This window comes from Struthio camelus, chromosome 18, assembly GCF_040807025.1.
Source record: "Struthio camelus isolate bStrCam1 chromosome 18, bStrCam1.hap1, whole genome shotgun sequence".
NCBI lineage: Eukaryota > Metazoa > Chordata > Aves > Struthioniformes > Struthionidae > Struthio > Struthio camelus.
This window is the reverse complement of record NC_090959.1, coordinates 1526418-1549525: the sequence shown is the minus strand read 5'-3', so window position 1 is coordinate 1549525 and position 23108 is coordinate 1526418. Positions and strand designations below refer to the sequence as shown.

Below are 23108 nucleotides of genomic sequence, written 5' to 3'. Positions count from 1 at the left end.
TTTACAGGGAAGCCAGGATTCAGACCACATGCCCCAGGTCTGAGGCATTGGCAGAACTGCTGAGGCTCATCTGGGGCAAGGGGAAGGACCGGCACTGCTGGCCTAGGCAAGCAGGGGGAAGCCAAGGGGACAGAAGAGGGCTCTTGTAGGGGAGCAAAGAAGCAGTGATAGGGGAAAAAGTGGAGGAAGAGGCAGGGCAGAGAGGCTTAACTTAAAAGGAGGTTGGGGGGCTGCTGCTGGTGCCAGGGGGGAAGCAGACAGGGAAAGGCAAGGACACCAGCAGCCAGCATGGTGGTGGCATGGCCAGAAGGCAGAGCAAGTCCCTTGCCACCCACATAGCTGCCTTGTCAGAGCAGCACCCTGTAGCCTGAGGAGACAGGAAGGATGCTGGGCTACTAGCTTGGTGGCCACATCATCAATGGACAGAGGTCCCTTGTGGGAATGGTATCCAGGAGCATCATTAGCGGTTGGATAGTGGATCTGAGCAAAGGATAGTCAAGGCCAATGCTCCCTAATAGGGCTGGCTGGGCAGAGACACAGCTCCAGCCACCCACTGGAAGGGGTAGCATGCAGGGCTCACAGTGAGGAGGAGACAAGAAACAAATGGGGGTCCAGCCTAGCTGCTGAGGACCAGCAAGGTCTCAGAAGGTCTCTCCAGAAGGTCTCTCCCCATAGTAATGTCCAGACCAGCCCAGAAGGTCTCTCCCGATAGTAATGTCCAGATTACCCAAGGAAACACATCTCACCTGCACGAGCCCAGGGTTCTCCGGGTTGTAAAGGGACCGTACCTCCACATGCTCTGGCACTAACTTGTACCCGCATCCTGGCATCTCTTCCCAGTGTTGCAAGACATACAAAGCCTTATGTTCATCATGTGCTGACCAGCTCTCATCTGCCGCTCCTCTCTCATTCCTCACAAAGGCCTCTGCAGCAGGACGCAGCCAATTAGTAGATGAAGGCATCTGGTCAGCAAGAGCCGCTTCAGGACATGAGTCTCAACACAAGTAGGGGAAGGCGGTGGACTGGGTAAACAAGCACCTCACCAGAAGAACAGAACAGGGAGAAGCGGGAGGGCAAGGATAAAGGGAAAGTGTTCAATATGTTGCAGCAATGTGGAAAATCATGAGCAGGAGACAAACAAACTAAGAGAAATAAGGGGAGAAGGCCAAAAACCAAAAGATTCAGGAGATACTGAGCAGGCTGTGACCCTCTGGGTGAATTTAACTACCCAGGTCTCTGTGGTAATGCTGGCAGACCCACGGGGGTGAGCAGCTTTGCCCCAGAAGCACTCCAGGGAAGCACCGCTTGTCATTCAGCAGTGACGCACGGCCCTGCCCTGCCCAGTCCACACCGTTAATTGATTCATTTAGTGCAAAGTCAAGCCAAATGGAGGCAGTGCAATTCAAGACCAAGTAACGCTTGCAGGTGGGGCAAAAAGCAGGAAGCCATGGCCAATGACACAATAACCTCCCACCCCATCCCCTGCTCTGGGCTTTACATAAAGCATCAACTCTTTGTCTGCAGGTCAGTCTGAGACAAAACCAGCCCAAGCCGTCCCCAGATGGCTGTGTCCCTGTGGGACACAGCTGCCCTTGTAATGGACCTCAAGGCCAGGTGAGACAGCTGTGAGGTGTTCCTCAGCACCAACTTCAGCTCAAGCCACTGCAGTCTTGTTTGAACCACAGCCACCCACTGCCGACTCCAAGAGCCAGTGGGCTCCAACACAAGCCCGGATGTTTGAGATAAAAGTGTTGAAAGCATCAGCCTCCCTGTTGAGGCCCAGGCATTGCACATGCACAGCAGGAGCATGCAGCTGGGGTTGGCTATCCCTATCTGGGTTTTTTGATTTTGTCAGAATCAATAAATGGGTTCATTCTAAATACAGCTCTTTTAAATACTAGTGGGGGCAATAGGAGCCCTGACAAAATGGGTAGTTCTTGGTCTTGCTTCACATAAAGCAACAAAAAAGTCCAGATATAGCCTAGTGCAATCACCCATCTGAGAAAAGACTGTAGACACAACGGGAATTAGCCAAAATGGCTCAAATACGAGAAGAAAACAGCTAGGAATAAAAAGGCAAAGAGCCTTTGAGGCTGATGATGTGGCTTATGCAGGCTCTGTAGCTTCAGGAAGAGATAAGACCAGCAGAGAAACAACCACAACTACTGATGGGTAAAGGGGCAAAAGGAAAAAGAGGGATTCCCAAATGGAACCAAGGGAAAATACAATGAGGAGGAAAAGGGTCTTTTTAAATGAACAAAACCTTTAGAGACAGAATCTGAAATCCTGTTTAAACCGACTCTGAAAGGAAGACTGATCCAGTTATTTCCAAAAGAGCAGATGGAAAGCACCTGGAAGAGGAAGGGAAAGAGGAAAGTGAAGACAGTGCCATTTTTCCAAGAGGAAGAGCAGGGAAGTGTGTTCATGCCTCCCATCTCTGAACCACAGGGTCCCAGTGGCCAGCATGGCAGGAGGTGCTGGCTGCCAGGTGAGTGCCAGGATAGCACCCCATTTCTCACTTCCCGGCTACCCAGCAACCTGAGGGAAGGGGAAAGGGCTTCCGGAAGCTCCCTATGCTGTCCTGACTGGGATCTCTTTCCCCCTCACGACATAACCAGCCCATAGAGGTCAATGGAAAGCCGAGGAACAGCAGCACTGAAACGGGCGGAAGGTAAAGTTGGCAGGACACATCGGATCCCTCTGTTTCTGGGCAGGATGGGCAGCACTGCCTCACAGGATCCAGCCATCCACAAGCAGATCAAGTCCGCTCCATTCTTCCCTCCAGGCTGGACTTGGATGCCCAAGTGTTGGGCACTGGAGGGAATGTATGCAGCACGAATGCCCAGGGCTGTGCTCAGGGAGGTTCTTCATCACTGCTGATGTAGAGGATGAAAGATTGCCACATCCTTGGATGCTACTGGCCCCAGTGAGGGGTTTATAATTCCAGTGAAGAGGGAAAAAAAAAAAAAAGGCAAAGACGATGAGGCAGCTGCCTGCAAGAAGGAAATCAACAGCAGTGGGGAGCCACCCAAAGTACCCAAAGCCACCCAAAGCAGAGAGCATCACTGAAGGACTCAACCAACAAAGCACAGCAAAGGAGACTGAAAAATTCCCCCAAAACAATAAAAAGACACCAGTATCTTAGTGATGGTGGTCAAAAACAGGTAGAGATACAGCTATTTGCCAACATCAGCCACTAGAATACGCTAAGCCTTCTTCTGCTCAAGAAGCCGTCAAAACCATGAGCACGTCACTGCCACGGGAGCTGGGTTACTTCGCAGGGCAATTGCTTCATCCACTTTGGGATCAAATAGTCCGGATCATATCTCCCTCCAGCACAACACCACCATCTACCTAGCCAGGGCCAGACTGCACCACCAAGCACAAACACATTACTGGGCCTGCTGAGTATGCCGAGGGTGCTCCCCACAGTGACCCAGAAACCCTGGGTCTCGCAGGGCACAGAGTGGGGGTCAACAGTCCAACTGGCCTCCCACTTGGAGGAGGAGAGGCTGGTAGGTTCATTAGCACATTCATTGCTGAGCACAGGTGGCTTTTTAAGGGAGCACTTGGAGTGCTCTGTACCTTCAGGAAAAGCCTCCAGAGGGACCTTGAAGACTTGATTGTTCACTTTGACCTCCTCCCGTCTGTACTCCACTGCAGGGAGCGAGTTCTTCTTGCATAAACTATCCAAGATCTGTGTGGGCTTGAAAGCATCTCGCCACATGTTATAGCCATTTCTGCAGGGAAAGGAGAATGTTTTCATTTAGACATGACAGATATTTTCTTCTAAGGTTGTAAGACATCCCTGCCTTCCCACCAGCACAGGCTGGGCCACCAGACCCTGCTCAGATTTTCTTTGGGCCCTCAGATTTTCTTTCTCACAGGCACACGAAAACTTAATGAATGCTCCTCCCCTGGAACAAGCCAGGGTTGCACATGACATAACCATTAGCCTAAGAGAAGCAAGAGGAGCAGGTCTTAACTGGGAGAGAGAGGTTTTAGCAATTCTGGAGACTCATCTTCAGTAGAGGGAGAGAAGAAAAGTTGTTTGCAAAAAACTGCCCCAAAACCAAAGTTTGATATGCCAAACCTGCCACCACCTCAGCTGCTTAATCATCCTCTGGTGGGTCCACTGCAGGAGGCTAACCAAGTTTCCCAGAAAAATTCAGATCTAATTTTTGAGGGTGTACAACAGTGGGAGCTTTCTGAACAGTGAAAACAGGTCGAGCAAGTTTAGTGTAAACTTGGTTGCCTAGTGAAACGAGGTGCATGCAACATTGCTGTCAGATGTCTGCCTATCAGTCTCTCAGCTCCCCTGCTAACTTTTCATCTGTTGGTCAAGTTCAAATAAAAATTGATGGACACACCTCAGATGCAGCTGTCCCATCAATACTGTGAGAAAAGCTTCCTGGGTAGAGGGGGGAGACTCAAGTTAGCATTTCCTTGGAAGGAAAAGTTACAGCGTGAGCTCAGCTATTTTATTGGACATAAGAGGATCCATATCGGATAAGACCAAAGAAAAACAGTCATCATGAGTCTTACTGCTCACAAGACTAGCCACTGCTAGAGAAACTGTTCTACTTTCTGAAAGAGGTCAAAATTATATTAATGTCAAGTAAGCATTTTCCTCCACAGCTCACAAATGTGAGAGAATTTTTTGCTACTACATGCAAAATACATTAGTCTGCAGTGGAGCTATCACAGGAAGCTGGTATGAGCCAGACACATTAAAGCAGGTGGAGTTATCCATATAATGCATAGTGGATCTGTGGGATGCCTGCTCAAAGGATACGATGGATGAAAGTTTACATGTTGTTAAGAAGAGCCTGGACAGCAGCATCAGCAAATCTCCTGAGCTGAAAATATTTGGTTGCTAAGTGTCTCAGTGGAGATATATGCCTGCCCTGTCCTCCCTTGGGCATCCACTTACAGCAGAGTTATTATTCCTCCCCTTGAGGTGGCTGCAGTCACATTTTTCTTGGCTGGAGAGACTGCAGGGATCAGCACAGCTGGAGTGCCAGAATCCACTCCCTGGGAAAACCACCTTCCTGGATCTTTGCCTTGAATCAGCACTGCTAGTCTCATTTCAAAAAGTCACCTCTGCTTTGTTCCTAGCTAATAATGGTATTTGGAGTTTGGCTCCAAGATGCGCAGAACAGACTGCAAGCAGCTCAGCCCTTCTCATAGCTGTTGCCCTCCCTGCACAAGGACAACAGATCTGCCAGGCTGGCTCAAAACATGCTGCAGTTTTCAGCCCAAGGTAAACCAAAATCAGAATCTCTCAGAACCCTACATGAAATAAGGCTCAATTTTGCTCCTTTGGACATCAAAAACAAGATTCCAGCTGGAAGCAGAACACAGCCAGAAAGACCTGGACTAATTAAAGATATCGACTCCTCTGCTCTCCTGTACTTCCCTTCCTCCTGTACATGCTCCAGGAAGTTGCAAAGCAATTGCTGCTCCAGGCCCTTTGCAATATCCCACGGCCTGCATTGAAAGGGCTCTGCTTATACCCTCGTTTTCACTGCTCAAAGGGGTATCAAATCTAATTGATGGAGTCAGATTGTTTGATTCAAAAGTCACTTAATCGCTTCCAACATAACATCAGCACAGCTCCATCCTGCAAAACTGGAAGTGCTCTGTTACCAACCTGAACAGTAGGAAAGAAGAACCAGTCTCATGGCTCTAACGTGTCACTTAAATACCTACATGTCATACTGTGAAGCCACGCCACAGTTGGCCCTGTGTTTGCTGTAGAATCGGTTCTCCAAATCAATCTTGGTCTCCCCAATCAGATCATCTGATCCAACCAGATCATGGTCAAATATTGCCACAGTGAGTTCTGATTCCACGGGAAAGGAGACAGTCAGCTCCACAACTCTGGACAGAAGCAGATGGGGAGCGGTGCGATTAGCAAAGAAGATGGAAATGAAACACACGCTCTTACACATTTAAGAACTGTATTTGCCAACCCAAGGGACTGATAAGAGTTTGCCTTTGCCTAAGTTCAGGGCATGAAGTTCTCAGTGTGCATGTTCAAAGTAAGGAGTTTTGTTTTGTTTTGTTTTGTTTTAATTCAGGAGTATATTCTCTTGGGTAGAGGTCCTGGAGCTACGGAAAGAGTGCTCCAAAGCTCTGTTGCTGTTTGGCTTCCATCTTTGGTAAATCTAGCCCCTGGGATTGCTTCCCTCTCAACCCAAACACTTACGGCTCCTGTGACAGCCAGACATAGGGGATGTGCTTGGGACCTGTATGTTACAGCACAGGATTCTCCAGCAAAGAGGAACTGAAGCCACCACATGATGGGCCACAATGTGAGCCCCAGATTTGCACTATTCCTATTAAACTTGCTAAAGGAAGACCTCCTGCATACTCTCCAAATACGGGATTGAGCTGCTTTGGGATGTATCGCTCCTTCGTGTCCTTCTGCTCTTGCCCCACCGTCACCACCACGTAGGGGTCTGCCTTGCCATTGGGATCTGCTGGAGACAGGTTCGTAGCCTGGAATACACAAGAGGTTCTGCCATACATCAGCTGCAGAGAGCAACACGCACAGGCCACAGTGCACAGGCCTGAGACCACCCAAGACAAGTGGTCAAGCCTTGCCAGCAGCTGCCCCAGCAGGGAATCGGGTACTTGCTGCGAATCTCCAGTCAACAAGCACCAATGTTTCCAGTTGTTGTCCCATCTACTTGTTCCCCAGTTCACTGTCTCAAGGCAAATGAGAGGAGCCGAGAAACGCTCACCTGAATTTTCAGCAACCCCTGAAGCTACAAGGTCTGGGAAGCTCCCCATTTGCTTCCATGGACAAGACGTGAATGCCAGCCCTCGCCATAGCTGACTCCCACTGGGCTGGCAGAGCCTGCAAGCCAGTGTTGAGCCCTTCACAAGGGCCACTGCTCACATTAGCCAAGTGAAGAATGGCAGGAGGTCCTTAGTTAAGGACAGATCTCCAAGCATTACTGCCACCACGACAAGAGACTTACCTTAACAATATAAACTCTTACGAGAACCTTGATGGGTCTGTTCCTTGGAACACCCTGGGAGACTTTGTGCTCCATGCCAGCTTCCTCAGCAGGGTAGACGTAGAAGGAACCCTGCAGAAAAGATACTATGGATAACAACAAGATACAAAAAAGAACATCTCAGATAGGCTGGAGCCACTGAGACCAGCCTCACTTGCATGCTGAGAAATCAGAGCTATCACCCCAAGTGAACCAGAGATACCCTGTGCCCAAGGGGGCAACTCTATTCAAAAGCACCATCAAGGTGTCCAATACCCATGTGGCCCAAGTAGTCACTGCTGGCAGGTTATCCTGCAGGCTATCAGACCACTTCCAACACCGGGAGAACTGAGCATCTCCAGCCACATACCTGGACTGCCAAAGGCAGGGAGGCACTAAAGGTTTTTTAAGGACCTTCTTAAATCAAATTCTGTAGTAGTATTTCAGGGTCTTCAAAAGCTTTTGGGTGGGAGAATGATGCTTCTTTTAAACAAGTTTTACTAATTTTAAAGCCAGTGATGCTTGCTAACACTTATTTGCATACTGATCCTACTTAGGGAATCCCACCAGTAAAAGAGTCCCTTGATGCTTTGTAAGAGCAGAAGAATGTAAATCAGGTGCATTTACCAACTAAGAAAGGACCACAGCACACAATTACTTCAGCAGCCCTGACACAACCCTGGCCATGTCTCACTGTGCCTTCATATCACCTTGTACACACCTGCCCTCTCCCAAGGCTTTGCTGGTGTCTGCATGCTCTGAGATACAGTTTGTCCTAAGGATTTTCTTCAATGTGCAGTGGAAACGTCCTTCGAATGATATCATACCTTGTACTTCCCCACAAAATGTTCATCCTCATTTCCATCTTCATCCTCATTTGTTTTGCCGCGATGAAGGGGGAAGATACATAGCCAGTCCTCAAAATTATCAAACTCACTTTCCAGCTCAGAGTTGTAGATCTGAAATAAACAGAAAGTCATTGGGGCCTTTTCTTGCCATCTTAAAGGGAAGGAGACTCTGACAGACCATCCTCTGGCTGCTTCAGCCATTTCACCTGGTCCTGCCTTGCCCCAGTATTATTCAGTGCAGAATGTTATGGGTTTCTCTCATCTCATGTCCATCCCCAGAGGTGCACACATATCTCAGCTCTTTCACCACAAGTCCCTCTTATAAGCCTTGGCTCCAAGGTCTCACTAGCTGTGTCAGGGCCTGGCAAGGATGAGGCTCAGGGCACACTGCTGGGTCAAGTTCTCCATCCCAGTGCAACCCCCACTGCCAGAAGGCAAGAAGGATATGGCAAAAGGGACAGAGTTGAAAGAGGTCAGATCTGTCAGCCCAAGACCGACCTGAAGGGTGGCAATGAGCTTCCTCTTGGGTCGAGTTGGTTCAGCTTCAGCTACTGCCTCCTCTTCTGCTTCTATATCAATGGAGGCTGCATTTAAATTCCCTCCATCTATAAACGGCAAAAGAAGATTGGGAAATATCTTGTTCTCTCCCATCGTCTCAATTTCCCATCTACAAAATGACCCTGGCAACACCTTTTGCATTCAGCCAGGACTTTATCCTGCATCAGGGCAACTGGAGCTATCGCTGTCTGGATCACGCGCTCTCATAGCACCCCAGCCCCACCCCCTCACTTCCTCTCCCTCACTGGGGTTTACATCACTTCTATACCTACTGTTTCATCTTCTAGGTCACTGCTAGGCCAGCCACTGCTTAGAAACTCAGCAAATCTGACCCTACAGGCATGTCATCATTCCCAGATCCTCTGTTTCTTAATGTCTTTCTGTTACCTCTGAATGAATCCTGTGTTTTGGTTGAGGCCTCTCCACGTGCACAGAGTGATTCCCAGCTACCCCATGGTTTTGCCTCTCCATCACCCTCTCTGTTCATCTGCCCTTTTCTTCCTGCTCTCACCATGACAATCCTACAATCTCTGCAGCTGATTTTTCTGCAGATTTTTCACCCATTAGGGAAGGCCGTTACTTCAATACAATTTTCCCAACTTTCCCAAGAAAAGTTTTGTGTTTTCAACTTGAAATCACCTTTGTTAGTTCTTGCCAGTGTTTCTAGTCTCTCTGCTCTCCCTTGTGCTGTGTTTGCTGAATGTTGCAAAGTCATTACCTGCTCAGACATCATTTCCACAAGTGCAGCGCCATCTGGGACCATGGAAAGCTTTGCTCTCCTCAGCTCCCAGGAGCACAGAAGAGCTGGGTATTGCCAGCAGACTCACCTGCATCATTAAGGTCATCATTCTCAGCATCTTCCTCATCGCTGCGCATCTGAAACACACACACAGAGTGACCCCACACCCCAGAGAGCAAAGTCTTCTCCTTCCAAGCACACAGTTCTCTCAAAGCTTTCCTTCTGGTAGAATCATTAATACCTTTCTGACATCAATTAGCATTAGCATTATTCTAGAGGGTATCCATTGAGTGCCTTAACAACACAGCTGGAATGCATACCTTTTTCTCTCTCTAGATTTTCCTGCTGGCTTTTTAGTTGGGATCCAGATGGGCACAGGGCTAGCAGGGGTTTGAGATTTGTGACAGACCTGCACCACAGGCTATATCACACCTCCATGGCTCATTCTCAGAAGATGGCCAGAGAGTAACCAGCATGGAAGACCCTACACTGCAGCTAAAATCAACAATGTCAGATTTTCAGGAGCGCCTAAAAAAACTCAAGAACTGATTCCCATTCTCAAAACCACTTGGGCTCCTATCCTTAAAGATGTTTCAGCATCCATTGCCCACTGAAATCAGTCCATTTGGTGGATGTTTGATACCTGACTACCTTTAGTGTGTTTGATACAGAAAAGCCCATATCTTATTGCAGATCCATGCCACAAAGACTCCCATGGCACTTAGTGCTTTTGAAGAACATCTTCCTCAAGCCAGTGTGGCCACTTTTCCCCTCTGGTGAGAGCTGTCAAAAGAGATTACCTGGTTACTGAGCTCCTTTAAGGATTCATAGTACTTGGACCACCAATCCAGTTCTTCCAACTCTGGTTTTTCCTCTTCATATTCATCATCTTTCTTTATAAACTTATTGATAGGAATTTTCTTCAAAGGGGCCTTAAAACCATAGAGCAAAGGGCTCAGAGTGAGGAAGTGACTACACGGGACACCCACACACCACACGCTGCAGACTGCACGATTGCCCTGAGACTGCCCCCCCCCACCCCACCCCCCACCCCCCGGCCCTCCAGAGTTCTCAGCTTTTGGGCATAGCACAGGAGGCGCAAAGCTACACATAGCTCTGGGTTTGTGCTTTGCTACCAAAGCAGCAGTAGTCACTGCACAAGGTTGCAAAATGTGACTTTGAACTTCTGAACTTTTTTGTCTGTCTCTTAAACTTCAGTTTGGATTTCCAAACTTCCAAATTTGGCAGGCCCAACACATCACTCACCTTCACAAGACTCAGGGGGCGAGTGCTGGGACCCGGGTCACCAGGTGCCAGGCCAATGTTTATCACAGCCTGAGAGGGCAGGGGCCGGGATGAGACTTTCTGCGCTGAGATGAAGAGAGACAGCTTCATGTTCCCATGCATTTATTTCTGCCTACTGCCTCTTATTCTTAGACCTGTTATTAATCCATAGGAAAAACCTCTCTCTTACCCCACTACAGTGTGGTGACTTTCACAGCTTTTGTTAATAGACCCTACGAAGTACAGTGCTGAGACCTGGCCACTGTCATCCACATGCCTGTTGCTGACTCCTAAGAACTTAGACTTACAAGCTATAACCTCCCTATTCAGAAATCACCACAGATCAATCCCACACTTCTTTCCCTTCATGCCATGCTTATTTACATGCTCCCAGATCAGGAGCTCTAGCTGGTGCTGTCATAGAGCTATTTATTGACTCCATTATTCAACAAGCAGTCCTTGACACAACTGTGTGAGAGAACTGGAAAGCTTTAAACTTAGGTCCTAGTGGACTGGCTCACACTCTCTAAAGCTCGATGGAGGTATCACTGGGGACTGCTCACCACCCCGGTTACACAGTAGGTTGAAATAGATTATTACAATAGTTTTTCTTGGGCTAAACATCTCTGAATCTAGACATAAACTTCCTACAGGGATAAGATATTGGCTAATATCTAGCCCCAGCTAAATGGCCTGCTGGTCTGAGACATCTTCGTGAGCTGTGCCCCTTCCTCTGGTTCCCACAAATATGAAGAAAATAGTGGACAGGAAAGAGACCACGAGGAAGTGTCATGTCCATGGGTGAACAGTCCTGACCATGTGATGGGGAGGCAAACGATAAGGTAATCTTGGAGAAAAAAGTCACTACACCCCAAACCCCAAAGAGAGACGCTAACGTTTACCCAGCACTCTATCACTTGACTCCAGCCACTTCCAGAAATGCTGCAGACATTTTCCCAGTGAGGAGCACAACCTGCCTCCAATCCTGCTCCTGCCCCATGGTGTGCTTTTGCTGGGTACCTTACATCTCTTGGACAAAGTCTTTAGTGCCCGGCTAGGAAGGGGCAGAAGGGCCACAGATCGTTGCCCTACACAGAAGTTCCCTGCTCCCTCCATGGGAGCCTTGCCTGATCTGGGAACACCCTTTCCCATCAAGCAGTTCACCTTTGGGCTCATCTTCCGGTTCCTCCTCCAGCTCTCTGGGAGAGAATTTCATCACATTGGACACAATGTGGGTCCCCACCAGCACAGTGCGCCCAAATGCCCGCTTTTCCACCACGAAGATGCTGAGGGGAGGGTGCAAGTAGACTTGCTCTGGGAGCTCCTGCAGAAGAGCCACATACAGGGTTTGTAGGAGCAAGGCCAATACCCACCACAGCCCTGCCACAACTGGGGAGGTCTGACAGCACTTTATAGCTCTGCCCTAAAACCAGCACCTCACTGGTGGTGGACCGCAGCTAAGGCAGCTCTCAGCAAGCACTTTCACAAAAGCGTTGATCCACAGCTGAACCCTCTAGCCCTGGGAGAGGGGAGCCACTGGGAGAGCACAGACCTGGGGCAGCTCCCCTCCAGTACCCTTGTCCCGCGCAGATAGACTGTGCACAGGGGCAGGCAGTCCCATTCTCGCTCACCACGTCCATGTACTTGACCAGCTCAGTGAAGTTGGGGTTCTCTTTGTAGGCCACGATCACTTCTGACTCCACCTTTTTCCCAGCACATTCGATGATCACCTGGGGCTGATCCACCTCGAACAAGTTCACCCGCTTCAGGTCCCGCAGGCCCCAGAACAGGATCTGAAGTGCACAAAGCTGCCCAGCTGCTCCAGATGGGCCAGGCACTTCCTGGCCACACGGCCCACACCCTTGCCCAGCAGTGCCATGATGCCAGCCCCCTCCAGCCCACTGCCAACCCACTCACCCCACTGGACAAGGATGCCCAGAGAGGCATGAGGCTGCACCTCATGGCAACCTCATGGCCACCCAGGATCCAAGCTCATGCCGTGAGGACAAACACAAGGGTTCTGGTGCTTTTAAACTACCAGAAAGGTTTCTCTCTCATGTCAAGCACCCTCCATGTCTGGCATCTGCTCAGGCCTCAGAGGCATGTTTGAGCCCTGAGGCTGACTCCCTCCCCAAGCCCTGCTGTCTGCACAGGCTGGGCTGTGCGGTGTGCTCAGGGCAGCTCGACTTAGAGCTGGCCCAGCAGAAGGAAGTGCACCTCTATGCGAAATTCCTTCAGCACTGGGCGGATGCCCTCAGGGATGATGAACCGTCCGGCACGGGGGTCTCCCAGGTAGCCAGGCTCCTTGGGCTCCACATCCTCAGGCACTGTTGGCTGAACAGATAGAGCCAGGACACACAAAGCTATGAAAGCTGTTTCTCCTCCGTGTCTTGTCCCCCTCTCCCCTCACTTTGTGCCCCCAGGCTCTGCCTCTGCATCCTCCCTGCAACTGAAAGCCAAACGTGGCTTTCAACAGAGAATCTTCCACTTGGCCTCGTGCAACCAGCTCCTTGCCTTAGAGAGAGAGAGCTAGCAACAACGTGTGACTTCCTAGAAGACTGTTACCTCCAAATATCCGCTGTAATCCAGCTCAATCAGCTCAAAAGTAGCGATGAGCTCCCCTGCTGCTTTAATTCCTTTGTAGAAATCAAAGAACTGCAGGGCAGGTTTGCTGTATGGCTCATCAACCAGCTGCACCCGTGGGATGGCAAAGGCCTGGCCGAGGAACTCGGGAGAGCCCTGCCAGAAAGGAGAAAGCAAGTCACAGTATCCCTGCGTTATCTTACCACCTCAGCAAAATGACCACTGCTAATTCCAGCTGCCTGGGGCAGCACAAGACCTCTCTTCCACCCTTGCAGTACTCTATTTTTATTGCCTCTGCTCCATCCAGAGCCAGTAGCAGATGAGAGGTGCCTGCAGGAACTGGAGCTCCTCTTAACTCACAATCATCTCTGTGCAGAACAGGGCAAACGGCCTGAGACCACACGGCGGAGAACTTCAAAGCTAGGTCAAGTTGCTCAGGGTTTCATCTAGTCAAGGTCTGAATATCTCCAAGGACGGAGATCTCACAGCTGCTCTGGGCCCCTGACCCACAGTCTGACCATCCTCAGGGTGAAAAATTATTTCCTTATCTCAAGCTGGAATTTTTCCTGTTCCAGCTTGTGTCCATTGCCTCTCATCCTGTCCCTGTACACCTCCAAGAAAAGTCTGACTTCCTCTTCTCTTCTCTACGCTTTCCCATCAGGCAGTTGCAGACAGCCAAAAGATCCCCCTTTGCCTCCTCTTCCCCAGGCTGAACAGACTCAGCTCCTTCAGCCACTTGTTGTACGTCCAGTGCTTCAGCCCCTGGCCATCTCAGTGGCCTCCACTGGACTCACTCCAGTATGTCACTGTCTGGCTTGTACTGTGGAGCCCAGATTGGATCCAGTAAAGCTGCTGAGCTACATAGGAGAGTGCAATGTGAGTTATGCCATTCCTCTGATGATAACAAACCCCAGGAGATTAGTATGACTTCAAAGTACCAGTGGAGGGGGAGGGAGGGGACTGAGGAGAGACAGGAGATGACACTTGAGGAATGGAGGTGAAGGACTAGCTCTGAGAACTACTCCATCTCCCTGCGGCTGTGAGCCCTCAGCGACATAAGCCTGCCGAGGAAGCCAGCCAGGCAGCCAAGAGAGGTACAGTGCTTCTCCGGAGGGGAAATCTCAGATCTGCTCAGCTCTCCCCAGGCCCTGGCTCAGGTGCAGCTCTGGGTTGTTTTGCACCCTGGGGCCTGCAGCTTCACTCAAGCTCATAGGAAAAGTCGGCAGAAAGTCTCAATATCTCAGCTATACTCTCTGGGACTCACCACCACCAGCTGACCAAGAGCCCAGCTGAGTCACAGAAAGCAGAGATGTGGTTCCTAAGTGTCTCTTCACTGCACCCATACAGAGCTCCTCTGCCTTCCCTATCTTAGAAACAACAGCAGGAAGAAAGCATGGCCATACTTACAAATTTATTGTGGCTGAAGAGATTGACTATAACGATGGGGGTCTCTGTTTTCAACTCCTCTCTTTTCCCATCAATAACGAGCTGATCAAACAAAAGTAACTCATTCCACATCGGGCTCAGAGTCTCCTCCAGCATCTGCAAATAGAGACAGGAGGCCTGAGGTTACCTCAGCCAGAGGAACCAAATCCAGTTTGCTTTGTAAAGAGAGTGAGGAAAGCATGGGCAGATATCTCCCCTGGCAGCCACACAGTCAGTGCCTGGCAGAAGGGGAGATAGCAAGAGTGTGAAAGGTACACTTGGAGCCAACTAGCATATGCCAATCAACCTTTGAGACCGTGTTCAATGACATATATGTTTTGTCAAATGTTTCCTGAGGGTACTTATGCTGCTCAGAGCGCACACATGCCTCTGTGCCTGGAGATATGAAACTTCCCAGAGGACTGCCACGGCACTGGCAGTAGGGACACGATGATTTGTCTCCAAGGGGTTGTTAAGGGATCTCACCCTGGTGGTCTGGCAATGAGTTGAAAACACCACTCTCGCAAATGGATCTGAAAGGCCGTTGTCATCTGCAGGGAGGATCCCTCGAGCCTGATACAGATGAGCTCGGAGCTGGAAGTAGCTGAAGTCTGGTAAGAAAAACAGGGAAGAGGTCCACATTGCCTGACCAGCCCTGTCTGTGGCCAGAGAATGCACAAATAAAAGCATAGGCCAGCCAGGTGACAGTGGACACAACCTGCAAGAGATGAACACCACTTCTAGAGGCATTCCCTGCAGTTCTCAGGCCAGCATGTCTCAAAAGTTTTGGCCAAGTAAGCCAAGTTTAGCATGCTCCCCAGACATCCTAAGGAAGGACACGACGCGTGAGGTGTGTAGTGACCTATTGTAAGCATCTGCTTTTGGGGAGCATCACTGAATGGTGGAGTGCTGTGGAGTTTGGGGCAGACCTCATGCCCATTGCCAGTGTGGCGGCATGCTCAGGACCTACAAAGCTCCCCTCCTGCCTGCTGCTCCAGCTATGAGTTTGGTAAAGCATCCTCACCAGAGTAAAATGGACTTGCCTGTTCCAGTCATGCCTTGGAGATGACACGGAGATGAAAAGGCAGGTCCTATTCCTCAGGCATGGACCCTGGGGCATGATCTCTTACCTCTCTGCTGTCCTGCTTGTGTTCAAGTAAGCGGAATTGGCGGAGTCTGCACTCACCGTCCCTGCTGAGCCAGCTGGGAGGAACATACGCTGAGACCTGGGTTATCTCCTGCCCACTCTCCGAGAGATGCTTGAACTCCTCAGGCAACTCCGCAGTGCAGTTCTTTGCGTATTTGGTTACCCCGAGCCACATGTAGATTTCTAGTTTGGCAAAGATCTCACCAGTATGCAAGCCGGGGACCTGAGAGCACAGGAGGTTTAACAGATTTCCCAACCCGTCCGGGCCCTGTTCAGACCACAACGGTCACCATCAGCGAGCAACCAGCCGCAAAGCACAGGAGGGAGCACCACATCAGCAAAGGGCAATGGTAGCACAAGAACTGTGTTTCTTTGCAAATACCAGGAAGGAAGGCTGGAAGTGGAGATAGAGAAGAAGCATGAAGCAAGCAGGAACATGCTATTTTGTTACAAACTACCTTCAAAAAGACCGTTTGGATCTTCGCACAGTCCTTGCCTTTCTCCTCTTCGACAACAGAGTAGAGGACATTCTGTGCAGGAATTCTTGCATACGCTACGCGCTTGTTACTGCTGAGCATCCAGATGAGAACATCGGGGAGGGTACACTGGGGCTGGAAGGGAGGAAAGGGAGGAACGTCACAGCAGAGGAAGAGCACATAACCAGTCCTCCCTCCACTGATATTCACAGTGAAAGCCTCCCCCACTTCACGGAGGACAGCTCATTGCACAGCGCTTTGGAAATTCAGTTGCAAATGATACGGCTTAACGGACACATACTTCTGAAAATCTCAGCTCTGCAATATGGCTTTGCAACACCTCCTGAGCCACATGTTGCCTGGAAAGATTTTTAAAACTCCTTGTTTTTCATTAGAAATACCAGCAGGATGCACTCACTTCCATCCTGTCAGGTAGAGAGGAAGCCCTGATGAGAACTGGAGAAGAGATACTTTTACCCACATCTTTGACAGGAGCCCAACAGCTTATTCACCTTAAGGAAATGCACTGATTGTCATTCCAGCAGTGTGAGTGCCTAAAGCTGCAGCTTGGATTCGAAGTGGGACTTGCAATGAAGCAGACACTCAGATGGAAGCAATAGCTTTTTTTAATACTGACTTAAAAGTCAGTCTCAGTTCCCTGGTGTTAGTGTTTTATACTTCTGCAAGGAGCCTTTAAGGCCTCCAGCACAGGCTGCACAGTTTCCCACAAACACCACAATTCTTCAGTATGAGAGAGAGCGCCGTTCCTCTTCAAGCACAAGAGAGGCAGCAGGGCAAGCTAGTGCCCTTTCAGTGGGTACACACCACAGATTTGTGATGTGATCTAGGCACAAACTTGCAAGTAATCACAAAAGATGCACACATTTTAAAGACATTGTAATCATTTCAGCCACAGTTTCATGGGAGACAAGCAGTGTTTCCGTATACAAGTAGCTGAAGCAATTTATTACTGATCCAAACCAAGACCGCCATTCTTCCAGCAGGGACTAAAAGTGGCTAATGTATGTGCAGGTTAGGCCTGGGCTCATGCCAAGGTAAGACCACCCCCACAGAGATGGCAACATTCCCACCTGATTGCAGGGGACAAAGTGGGAAGCGGTTCCTCTCCATCTCTGGGATCAGCTGCAGCCAAGCCCATGCAGGCTGGAGCCAGAGAACAGCTTCTCCTCTTGATAGTATGAGAGGCAAAGTCTTGATCCTGCTAAAATCTACACTCACATACCTAAAGGTGTGATTCTGCTCACCTTACAGCCATGCAAAGCAGAGCCTTGACAACTCTGATTGAACTCTTGCTCATAATGATTTACCTTCCCTTCATAAAAGATTTCTCCAAACTGCATCAACATCTGTCCACTTAACTCCAGTGAGCGCTGCATTTTGTTCTACACTAAATAATAGCACTTATTTTCAGAGCTTTTTAAAATAGAGCCAGTGAAACTTCAAACACAGAGAATCCCCATTATAGAAGAGAGACCTTATATTAATGCGAGTTTGAATTTGCAGAACGTGTCCAGCATCGGGCCCTGCTGGGAGTGTAGGCAGTGCAGGCAAAACTGTTTTCCCAGGTAGACTACCCGCAGCCCCACTGCAGGCATGGCCACAGGCCAGGGAGGGCAGGCACACCCCAGTGGACCCGGAGTTCATCCGGCTCTGCCTCCAAGATCCCAGCTCTGTCATCAAGGGTCTTGCAAGACTGTGAAGTCTTATTCCTCATGAGGGTAAGTATATGAAATACATTAACTTCCAGCAGCTGGAACTTGGGATTGTATGTAGCAAAAAAAGACATCATAGTAAATAAGCCCTAACTTAGGCTAGAGACAGCTCCAGCAGCCAGCCCAGCCAGCCCTCCTTCCCATGCCCCTTCCCACTCAGGAGCAGGATGCCCCAGGAGCATGTACCTCTTTAGCCAAGAAGCGTAGCTTTGCCAGGATTCTCCTTGTCTCCTTAACCTTCTCCTTGATGTTGGCTCGAGTCAGCCGCCTCCTCACACGGAGCCCCTGCTTTGCATACAGGATCTGGACAGAGAACACAGCCATCACACGCCCAGCCATAACGCATGCATGCCACGCTCACACACCTCATGGGGCTGCCCTGGGAAGAATCCGTACACTGATCATGTCCATCCTGCCCCATCAGGCCCTGACCTCCATCACGGCTCACTCACTAGCTGCTAAGAATGAACCTTCATGAATTCAGAATCGGCTTTTTAGTGAAGGATGCCAAGAACTTGGGGACTTCAGTAACTTATTATCTCTGCTGATACCAGTCAATAACGGATGTCCAAAAGCGTCAACATCATTTGGAGCAGAAAGACTTATAAGGAATAAGTATTTCAGAAGCTGGTGGTCTAAGGTTACAGATAGTGCCTGGGGGAAGCTTTGCACAAGGAGCTGGAGCAACTTGAGCCACTTGAGATGGGGGAATATGAAGATGCTGGAAACTGGAAGATAAGGGCTGGGCTGCCATGTCCATTAATTGATAAGAGTCTACGTCTGAGTAGGGTTTTTGTGATGAACCAGAACTCATAATGAAATCCAAAAGGAATTCAGGGTTCAAACCCCGTAGGAACTGACTGAAGAAAGAAAACACAGAAAATCCATCTCTTGGGCTGGTTATCTCTTTTAGAGAGGTCTCAGACTTAAAGCACTTTCACCATAGCTGGGATGTTGATGAAGAAGATGCCCTTGCCCACCCTGCTCCATGTGAAGGAGGGCAGATGAAAGTGAGCTGGAATCCAGACACACCTGAACTCTACTTCCTGCTGCCCTTGCATTTTGGTCAGTCTTTCAAAGGTGGGTAGCTTGATGGGAACCACAACTGCAGGAGCGCTCTGCCACGCTGAGATGGAGGGTACATAACTGCACTCTCTTGAGCTTGTTGGCCTTATGTGCAGGATTATGGGTTCCTAGATGCTGCACTCTCCAGGGGCAGGCAGATGGGTGGCTGTTGCAGATCCACTGAATGGGACTCCAGTCTCTGGGCTGAGCCTCCCAGGGCAATGGGTCTCAGAGAGCTCTTCCAGAACTGCCTGGAAGAGTAGCCTGCACTGAGAGGCCTCCAGCAGTCTTGTGGGCAACAACATACATGCGCTCAGCCACATATGCCCCAGGGAAGAGGAAGGATGGCCTCAGGGCACAGCATTTATGCAAAACTGGAGGAAGATATGGCCAATTCCTGCCTCTGCTCCTTGTGCTGGAAGCTATATTACCCTGAACAGATGTGGGAGATGCTACGGTAAAAGCTTATGACTGATACTGTGGGTCTTAGCTCCAGGTTCTCCTCTTGCCATCAATTCTAGCTCATCCTTCAGCCCCATTCCCCAGAGCAGGGATCGTACTGTCTCCTTGTCACCACCAAATCCCACAGCTTACAATGTTGCGCATGGTGTATTTTGTCCGACATCTGTCAAGGTTGTTTGGATGTGCCATGGTTTTTCTCTCTGCGTTGAGTGAATATTGCCTGTAATGAGAAAAGCAGCTCCGACCCTGTACCCTGCAAACAGAGCACAGCTCTGTGATCAGGTAGTCACAGTGATCGAAACAGGCAAGAGAGGAAGCTGAGACTACTATGTGATTTAGGAGAGTGAAGAAAAAGTCCTAACACTTAGGAGAACACCCAGTTCAGGGCATCATAAGACTGCCATCTGTTCCCCTTGCGCTTCCTGGGACTGTAGTCTCCTGCCTGAGCTTGCAGAGATACAGGGTCCTTTCCCTAAGGTGTCTTGGTTTCCTCCTACTCACCCTCCTCAAGAGGATGAGAGGGCAGGCTGTGTGCAGCCTAGGCAGGACATGATATAACCTACTAAACTCAGGATAAGAAATCTTAGGAAATTAGGAACATGCTGACCTGCATCCAGCTACAAATTCTTCCAGCACCTCTCGAAGTCTTTCTTCTGCATTAGCCTTTGGCTTTCTCATGAGCTTCTCCACATCATCCAGCCCCTGCTCCTGTGGTGAAAGCATAGCTTTCAGAGAGCTTGCACCTGGCTGCAGGGTTAGAGTGAAATATGGCAAAGACACATTTGCCCCAAACAGCTTGTGCCCTTCTGCAGAGCTGGGGCCCATGAGAGCTCTGCAGGTCGGTGCTCTGCCACCAGTTTCTGGAGTCTGAGGACAATATTAACACTGACTGTAAAAGTACTTTGTATCTTAGTCCTTGAACAGTCACTGAAGCACACTGGCAACCTCTCCTTTCTAAGCCCAAACAGGAAAGATGAGATCTCAGGAAGAGACTTTACCCCCCAGATGACAGCCCAAGGCTGAGACTATGTTTGCAGCAGTGTTCCCAATGAACAGGCAGCGCAGGACTGGCAGCAGAGGAGCTTTTTTCCCACAGATCTTGGGTCACGCATGCCTCTGGAAGACACTGCCAGCCAATGGCAAAGCACACCCAGAGGCTCTGTACTCTCTACCCTACATGTTTGAATGGCAAACCGTAGCTGAGACTGAGCTCTGTGAGAGATGCCGACTGCTGTGGGAGACAAGGATGCCTTAGGTCAGCATCTAACAGAGCAACTACGCATGCTACGAGAAAAGTCAGCATGATGGGAAGCACCGTGTCCCAGAGAGCCACCCCATATCCCACAAATGTTACCAGGCGCTCTGCCAGCTTGACAATCCAGTTGGAATTGCAGAGTCTCCAGGTGTGATCCTCCCAGTAACTCCATACATATACGCAGGGTTTCTCATGCGCCATGGGCAGGCAGCTGTATGACCTAAGGGCAGAAGGCACAGGAGGTTATGGCTGCTGTTTGTGGGCAGCACAGTTGTTTTAGTACATGGCATGTCACAACGCAGCACTTGCATGCCCAGCACAGAGTGCAACGGTCAGGCTCTGTTGTCCCTGTAGATTATCAGCAGTTTCAGGCCCCGCACCATGGGCATGGTTTCAAGATGATAGATCTACCTTTTGCCATCCCAAACTAGCGCACACAGTTCCTAGCAGAAGGAGCACCATGAGCCAGATGAATGAGGCTGGTGGGAATATGGGATGTTGCCAAGGTTCCTTCTCGCTGAGCAGGAAGGAGCAGGCGCAGCTGAGGGCTCACAATACAAACACCAAGATACTGCCAGGCCTGTGGGACAAGGCAGGCAGTGTTCCCAGAACAAATATCTCATAGGAAGAACTTGCACATGTGCCTTTCCTGCCCAGTAGGCACCAGAACACTCTTATCCTTCCTCCTTGCTGGAATCGAGCCTCTGGGATGCTGCTTGTTAACCAGAAAAGGGACTGCCACCATCAGTGGGGACACAGTTCCCCAGGACCCTGTCCTTGGCCACCTGTAAACATGATGCAGACACCATAGGGCCTGTAGGGCTAATGGACAATGGCAGCCAACCAGGCCACGGCAAGCTGCAGGGTTGCAGAGAGGAGAAACACCTAGATAGCACCTAGATTATTGAGCAGACCACTAATAATACCTGGAATAACAAGCCCGGAAAGCCTTCAGAACCAGGCCATGCAAGATAGAAGGATGAAGACGACTCACCTATCATACTCCATAGGCTCTGGTCTCTGGCTCATTGTCACTGACTTGTTCCGTGCTGCTGAAGTTGGGGTAAGGACTTCAACATCCAGTTCACTGTCTGAACTGGGGTCCAGCAATGACTGCTTTTCTTCTCTCCCTTCTCCCTTCCCCCCTTTTCTAGGTACTTTGGTCACAACCTCTTCAGCTTTACCATAGTTTCCTTGAAGATAAGCATAAAAAAATGAACAGATAAGCAGAATTAGTGTTAAACAACAAGCGGTGAGCTTGCTACAGCTTGCACAATCAGAGTGCTATTATCCTGCCAAGAGAAGCATGTGGGCATGCACTGCTCTTGGTGTTAGCAGTTCAGCAGCATCTAACAATCAAAGTATCACATGGAAAATCAGAAGGTCTGAGAGTGAGATAGGAGATCACAAGGAAGTTCTTCTACAGGCCTGCACTTTCCACCAGCTCCACTGAGTGCCTGCCAACTTCCATCTACCCTATACTGGGGTCAGCAGCAGGCACTCAAAGAGACTTCTGTTTTGAGCATCTTCCCTCAAGTTCGGAAGGTGGAGGCTTGAACCTGCTCTCCTGCCATAGTTTCCCCATCACCCAGTCTTACAGTTCCTCAGCACCACATGCCCACCTCCCATATCTCAGCTTCCTCACCTTTGCTTCCTTCTCTTGTCCCAAAACCCTTCTACCTCTTCTCACCACCACACCTCAGGAGAGCCTTGACCAGACTCTCCGGACAGGCAGTTCACACTGCAATACTGCAAATCTCCAATCCCATAGGAAAGCATCCAGGCTTTCAAGGTAATTAAAACACTATGCTCACTCCCAGGCCTCATCCCACCTCCTTCCCGGGCTCCTGTTTCTAAGGCACAAACTGTGCAAGGGTTGACAGCTTAGGACACAGTGCTGACCTGGGCTGGCTCAAGGAGATTTGCTCTTTGTCCTGGTTTCTGAACATGGGGCTCTGGGGAATACGCACCTATGGAGACCTCGAAGCTGACAGGCTTGGAGCCGAGAGAGGAGTCCATCATCGTGGCTTCAAAGAAGGCAGCAAAGAGGAGGAATTCCTCCTTCCTCCCCAGTGCATTCTGAGCAAGGAAAGAGACATCAGCCCCAGCACCACGACAAAACACTGCCTCAGCAGAGCTTCAGAGAGCATCAGGGCATGGCTGGTGCTTGCCAGCCTGCCAGGGACCTTGCCTGGGCTGCCAGAGATGTCTGCGGACCCAGCCGGGGAGTCACTGCTGCTGGGCCAGGCGTGGGGCAGGGGCTACACCAGGGGCTTTCTCAGAGATCTAGGGAGGTTGGTAGGGGTCATGGCTCTGGCTGACACGCTGACATCAAGTTGCATGAAGCCACTGAACAGGTTTATAAACTAAGGGTTTATAAACTACAGGTTTATAAACTACAGGTTTATAAACTACAGTACCAACATGCTCATCTCTTGCTCACCTGCCTTTCCTGGGCCCAGTGAAGACCCAGAGCTAGCTAACAGCTCACTGGCTCCGGGGGAGAAAAAGTAAATGCTCAAAGGC

The 23108-nt window shown here is 49.8% G+C and overlaps 1 protein-coding gene across 4 annotated transcripts in view; it reads right to left on the bottom strand.

The window, feature by feature from the left end:
• Positions 1-23108, bottom strand: part of LOC104146960 (fer-1-like protein 4) — a 45699-nt gene that overhangs the window by 6882 nt on the left and 15709 nt on the right. For all 4 annotated transcript variants that reach the window (XM_068912729.1, XM_068912728.1, XM_068912730.1 and 1 more), the window contains exons 16-39: positions 22553-22661; positions 21577-21775; positions 20682-20802; positions 19935-20035; positions 19460-19547; positions 17987-18103; positions 16050-16202; positions 15631-15814; positions 14931-15055; positions 14427-14561; positions 13002-13175; positions 12654-12770; positions 12068-12229; positions 11601-11760; positions 10419-10522; positions 9953-10084; positions 9241-9289; positions 8354-8460; positions 7835-7966; positions 6990-7100; positions 6377-6504; positions 5713-5883; positions 3586-3740; positions 747-925 (exon numbers count right to left, since the gene is read on the bottom strand). In XM_068912729.1, coding sequence (XP_068768830.1) covers positions 747-925; positions 3586-3740; positions 5713-5883; positions 6377-6504; positions 6990-7100; positions 7835-7966; positions 8354-8460; positions 9241-9289; positions 9953-10084; positions 10419-10522; positions 11601-11760; positions 12068-12229; positions 12654-12770; positions 13002-13175; positions 14427-14561; positions 14931-15055; positions 15631-15814; positions 16050-16202; positions 17987-18103; positions 19460-19547; positions 19935-20035; positions 20682-20802; positions 21577-21775; positions 22553-22661 — 3213 coding nt within the window. The remainder of the gene's footprint in view (positions 1-746; positions 926-3585; positions 3741-5712; positions 5884-6376; positions 6505-6989; positions 7101-7834; positions 7967-8353; positions 8461-9240; positions 9290-9952; positions 10085-10418; positions 10523-11600; positions 11761-12067; positions 12230-12653; positions 12771-13001; positions 13176-14426; positions 14562-14930; positions 15056-15630; positions 15815-16049; positions 16203-17986; positions 18104-19459; positions 19548-19934; positions 20036-20681; positions 20803-21576; positions 21776-22552; positions 22662-23108) is intronic.